The sequence below is a fragment of the Neomonachus schauinslandi genome, chromosome 7 (genome assembly GCF_002201575.2).
Source record: "Neomonachus schauinslandi chromosome 7, ASM220157v2, whole genome shotgun sequence".
Classification (NCBI taxonomy): Eukaryota; Metazoa; Chordata; class Mammalia; order Carnivora; family Phocidae; genus Neomonachus; species Neomonachus schauinslandi.
The window spans coordinates 15162282-15168710 of NC_058409.1; the positions used below are offsets into that span (position 1 = coordinate 15162282).

Sequence of the window (6429 nt, forward strand, 5' to 3'; positions counted from 1 at the left end):
TACTGAATTCCTTCTGCAGGGGTTCTTAACCTTAGGCTAATGGGCATTCATTAAGTGTGGCCTATTACTATATCTCAAATAAAATATATATTATGACCAAAGATATTTGATCAATTATTTCAATAAAATTAGTTTCACTTGCGATAGTAAGATTTTTGTTTTTTGCCTTTAAAACCATAGGCTTCAGAGAAACTGCCGAAAGGATCCACGGCACTAAAAAGCTAAGAATCCCTAAGGGAGTGGAAAAGATCTTTCTATATTATCTGCAGTTTCATTAATTCAATTGTCGCAGGTCTTAGTTCTGTCTTCCGGGGTCTCACCACCATGCCTCTGTCAGTTTGTGCCGTGTGTGTCTCTGACATACTGTAATTGTTGATCTTCCTTTGCTCAGAACAGTACTTTCAATACAGTAATAGTGCAATTCATAGTGGAAATTTTCTTCAAATTTATTTCAACATTTACTGAACAAATCTTATGTGCTATCTAGCCAAAGAGGATACTAGGTTAAAAAAAAAAAAATTACTGCTGTTTATCAACTTACAATCTAAGAGGGGTGTGGATGTGTGTGTGTGTGTGTGTGTGTGTAATGAGTTCTTGATTTATGTTTCCCCCACAGATCTTGGAGGCATCTGAGGTTTAATGAGGACTTTCCAGCATTCCAGACCGCTGCCCTGCAATGAAGCTCTGAGTCACGGTCCTTGAGTCTAAGGAGTTGGCAACAATGTGGAACCCCAGGACAGCCAACCTGACTAACCTTCACTCTGAGCAGAATCCCAAAATGAGTCTGGCCTGAAATCAGAGCAAGCCTACAGAAAGACTTGCTCCTTAATGGAAACAGGAAAGGAGAGAAGGGTTTGCAACAAATTGCAGCAGAGTTTCCACCATTCTAAAGAGCCCACCTTCCTTATCAACCAGGCCATTCTATGTGGTGACTCCCATTCTAGGCTTTTGCCAGACACAGAGCATGTCAGTCGTGTTGGAAAAATAAGGACAGGACCTCAGAAAATGAGACCTGGAACGGTGATACTCTCAAAACAGTCCAGTAGGAGAATTATGTCGGGAAGTCAGCCCAGCACCCCCGTGATCCCCTCCCGCAGGCCTGGATTCCGGGTGTGCTATATCTGTGGCCGAGAATTTGGGTCCCAGTCAATTGCCATTCATGAACCCCAGTGCTTGGAGAAGTGGCGGGTTGAAAACAGCAAGTTGCCCAAGCACCTGAGGAGGCCAGAACCCTCCAAGCCACAGCCTCTCGGGGGCAGTGGGTCCTACAATCTGCAGGCAGTGAACGAAGCAGCGCTCCAGAGTTCCCGGTCTCAGCTGCTGCCCTGCGAATCCTGTGGCCGCACGTTCTTACCAGATCGGCTTCCTGTGCACCAGAGAAGCTGCAAGCCCAAGGGTGACGGGCCCGGAGCACCAACCCCCAGCAGTTCTGACGATCATACTGGTCCCAGGAAGGCTGCTGGGGGCATCCCAGCCCGACCAAAGACTCTCATCTGCTACATTTGTGGTAGGGAGTTTGGCACTCTGTCCCTTCCCATTCATGAGCCCAAATGCCTGGAAAAGTGGAAAATAGAAAATGACCGGCTCCCCAGGGAGCTCCGCCGACCACTCCCACAGAAGTCTCAGCCACTTCCCACTGGACGGTCCAACCAAGAGGGGCCAAGTCAAGCTCAGCTGGAGCCCTGTCCAAACTGCGGCCGGACCTTTGCCCCAGAACGCCTTCTGGTACACCAGAGAAGCTGTAAAGCTCAACCTCGTGGGCCAAAAATTCAGAATTTGACCTTAGGAAGTAAAGGTGACCTAAAAGAGTCCACTAATTCCAAGCAGCAAAGGAACATGGCAGCACCCATGGTGACTGATAAGGTAATTCATGCCACATGAGATGCATTGGGTAGACCCATGGGTACGTTCCACCCCCAAGGGGAATGAGAGAAAACTATCCCCAGAATCAGCTGCCTCAACCCCTAGGTTGGTTTCTTTCAGTGCCTTATGTCTGCTTCAGTGCATCCTGTCCAAGTTGACCCCTGTCGGACCCTGTATCTCAGTTGGCCAAGTCGATATAAGAACATCCCTGCCTGGTGGGTTTATAGTCCTCTTACACTCTGCCGCCTAAAAGAAAGAGAGATGGACGTCCTTCTTCCCTGATTCCTCATCCCAGTAATCCTTGGGAGAGACTGTTCTTTGGAAAAATGAGTCATTAATGCTGTGTCTACATTGCAGAGATATAATTCCCATTCCAACAGCCAATATTTATTACCGGTTTATTTTAGTCATCTACCTTAGGAATTCATTTTTGGCAACACCAGGTTATGCTGAGTTTATCTTACTAAAATAGAATCTGTGTCAAAAACCCCAAATGACTTTAGCAACAATTAGGCACTGAAGCATTCGCAGAAATAGACGCGCTCCTCAAAGACAGCATGTTTTCTTTTAACACTTCTGTGATTCTGATACGTGGGCGATTAACCCCAGGGCGCACTCCAAAGCAACGAGGTGTGGGTTCGTGGTTCCGGAAAGTGCTCAGTTCCCACTTGCTCAGTGGCCTGTGTTTGGGCTGGACAGCAGGCTTTGCTCCCCACTTGGGCACTTGGGAATAAGCATTATGCCGCGGCTCCCCAACCTGTATGCTGAAGTATTGTTTACCTGAAGGTTCACCATCAACCACAACTGGGGAAGAACGCTTATTGAGGGTGGCTCCCCACAAGACGTGGTCCGTGTGCTTTGTCCTGCCATTAAGCCTGGGTTAATCTTTTCTCTATGGTTTGCTACCCAAAGCCCCCCACCCGTAGGGAATAGTTCTTTTTTTTTTTTTTTTTTTTTTTTTTTTAAGTAGGCTCCACACCCAATGTGGGGCTCCAACTCATGAGCCCAAGATCAAAAGTCACATTCTTTACTGACTGAGCCAGCCAGGCACCCCTGTCTTTTAATGGACTGCTTGGGGGAAACTGAGGTTATCCAAGCTATTCTAAAAGATTAAACCAGAAGGACTGGGGATTGCGGGGGCGGGAAGCAGCCTTTATTTTTACTGCAACTTTTCTTCCTTACTTTTTTATTGCATTACGTTGGCAACCTTCTAGTTAAACACTTTCATGTTTAAAATGAAATGATTAGAAACTTACTGGTTAAGTAGATTCCAAGTAGATTCCAAGACAATGACCATAAAGCCCAAGAGTCAGACTACGAGAGGCTGGGCAAGTTTTCCGATGAACATTGAAGAAAGAATGGCTAGTTTCTGTGCCGAAATCAAAACCCACACTTTTAAGTGTGGCATGAACGGCAAGCTGGTCTCATACACATGATCTGTTTTTCCCATCTCCTGCCTGTTGCTTTTCTTCCAAAATGTGTGGGGTCTGGATTCAGAGATCACAAGAATCCGTGTCTCAGGGCCACAAATCAGCGAGTCTGTTAGCTCTCTGACTCGCAGCCCTGTTTTCCTGAGTGTATGCATTTGCTTCACATGTTCTCGGCACAGATCTCGAGATAGGGAAGAGTGTGGTCAGGATTCCTGTGCTTGTTGTTGTAACACATACTTTGTGCCAACAGGCTAAGCACAGCGTGTTCTCACTCAGTCACGACTGCTCAGAGGTTGGCCTGGGCCCACGGCTTCACAGGAAGACACCTCCTGACTCAGCCAGTCGTCTGGAGGGGAGATGTCAGAAGGAGAGGTCACAGCGATGGCCCTCAGTAACTGGGGAGTTTAGATCAAAGTGGGGGCTGTCCATCAGAACAAGGGCATCTAGAGGACGTGGCTCTGTCACAGCACCACCAATCCTGCTCCCGGACCCGAGGAGGCACGTGTCAGCAGGAAGTTGGCGCTCACGGCTGTTAGATGTGTGCTGGCCCGTTTGGGGACCACACAGGCTTTCGTGAAGGGCATAGGAAGGTCATCCAACATAGGGTCCCTTTTGCTGCCAGACTTAAAGCAAGCTTGCATGACTTAAAATGGAGAAAACTGGTAGGCTCCAGAGAGAAAGAGGTTCTCTTGAAGCAATGGACTTGACTTCCCTAGAAGTCCGCCTTTCAGCCGGAAATGTCTCCGGGGAGGTGTGGTTTTCTCTTTCAGTTACAATTTGATCCATTGCTGTTTTTCTTTCTTTGTGTCAATTGAAATTTAGATAGTACAATTTCTTTGTATCATTCAAAATTGAGATATTATGGGAAACCATCCATTTCCCATGAAGATCACTGCCTTGTGCACGATTAGACTTCAATATTTCATCTGCCGGTGACAGCCGACTTTTGGTTATGACACACACGCGTTCTTGTCACACTTCAGATGTGTGCTGCTTCTCTTGTCAGTCAGAATCTAGAATCCTGGGTCTGACTTCAGATCAGCATCAGAGCTTGCCTGATGCTCTCGGAGGGCTCAATCTCGTAGCGAATTCAGGTGAGGAAGAATATTTTCAGCACCGTGATCATGGTGCTTGGAAAACAATTCGCTTCAGTTGGGCAACAATGACTGTTTCGCTGGCAGAGGGAAATACACCTCCGCTCAGAATGTTCCTCCAACATAGACTGGCTCAGTTCTCTTATGACACGGCGGGTGCTGTTACACTTCAATCAAAGCTAAATACAAATAAATATCGCCTGAGACGAGTTCTTCTCCAAGACTTCGGCAGGCATTTTGCTTTAGCTCTGCTTGGCCCACTAACCACCGTATGCGCTTGAATTGTCCCGTTGCTTCTCTTCCAGAATACAGGGATGAATTTACCCTTTCTGATCTCACAGACAAGCTCTGAAGGATGCTAAGCAGTATGGAGCAGAGGAATAAAACCCTGAGTGAGGATCCTTATTTCAAAGGTGTTACGGCCCTGGGGTCGCTGCATCTGCATTATATGGTTTCTTGAGCTGAATCACACTTTGTCTCTTTCCTCCAAAAAAAATGGAAAGCCTGCATAAGCAATCTCCACCATAGCAAGATTTTAAAAGTGGTGATAAGCCCAGATGAAATGTTGATGCATAATATGGAAACCCATAGATTATCCTTTTAAATGTTAATATTGCATTTATTTAATGTATTACATTTTAGTCTATTTAGTAAGCCTACTGTCTATTTTAGTAAGCAATTCCCTAAGTGATGCTGAGGGGTACAGTAATAGAGGTCATTATTGCTCCTTATTTTAATATGAGTGGATAAATTTTAGTGCTTGCATTTTAATTTGGGGAAAAAAAGTTGCCCTTTTCTAGAACCCGATCATCTTTCATTCTTTGATTTCAGGCCCTTTCTGGCTAATTGGAACACAGATCAGCAGTTAATTAAATGTAACTACAAACCAAAATGAAGCCTTGGTCTCATTATCTTTTATTGGTCAGATAATGCTTGGGGTTATTTCCTTTGAATTTTCCTTGTAACATGTGAAACATTGTTTCTAAAAATCCCCTACTATATTACAAAATAGGTGTTCTTTAGGGAAATCATCTTTTTCTGTAAATGATTCTCTCTGAATCTAGTTTTAAGCTACTTTGGCATCCTAGATGTTTAGGTTTGAACTAAAATCCCATCAGACACATCTCTAGCATCTGGTGCTGCCATCTGGCGTTTTCTTTTAAAGTCAGGTCTCTATGCTGTCAAAAGTACTGTTCTTCTTGTGTTACCTCCAGATATATTTGAGAAGGTGCCCTTATAATACAGACTGCAGTTATTTAGAGATACAGTTATATATTTGGTTTAACATTATGAATGCTGTTCCATGGCTAAGTATTCTCATTCTCTAAAGGCAAAAATCTCAGTGGGCATGTCACAATCAGAAAGACTGAGAAGGGGCAGGATGCATGTTGTCACCTTGTCAAATGTGTGTGCATGTTTGCATCTACTGGGTTAGACGCATTTGGAATTTATATGAAAGCATGGAAGAAAGAAAACTGACTTTTTATTGAGTACCTTTATGATCAGCACTATATATGGATGATCTCCTTTGAATATTACCATAACACAGATATGATTTTCCCATTTTCTATCTGGGGAGACTGAGGTGAAGCAACCTGCCCAAAGTCACACAGTGGGTTTGGTAGTGGGTGTCAGAGCCAGATCTAATTCCAAAGACCTTATCTTTTCAAATCTAAGAGACATGGCATGCGTGTGATACAAAAAAGGTGTAAGTGTTAAGTACGACAGAGGACAGAAGTATGTTTATTCAGCAAATATTTATTGTTACGCAGTGGACTGAGTCCTAAATATAGAGTCATAAAAAAGACACAGTTCTTGATCTCATGGAGTTTTTATTCTTATGGAAGAAATAAATACAGAATTCCAAATTGTGGCCTGCCAGATTTGAATACTACTGCTTTAGATGTCAATTATTTAAATGCTGTGAACAAAATCTATTAATCTTTTTTACAATTTCCTAATAAATGCAGGACTAAATGAAAAAAAAAAAAGAATTCCAAACTGTGATATGACAGTGTCTAATGATGGGAGGTTGACATTCG

The 6429-nt window shown here is 44.1% G+C and overlaps 1 protein-coding gene across 1 annotated transcript; it reads left to right on the top strand.

The window, feature by feature from the left end:
• The first annotated feature begins 828 nt into the window (after nucleotides 1–828).
• Nucleotides 829–1881, top strand: LOC110591148 (zinc finger protein 474-like). Its single transcript, XM_021702051.1, has one exon. The coding sequence runs from the start codon at nucleotides 829–831 to the stop codon at nucleotides 1879–1881; it is 1053 nt and encodes a 350-aa protein (XP_021557726.1).
• The last annotated feature ends 4548 nt before the right edge of the window (nucleotides 1882–6429 follow it).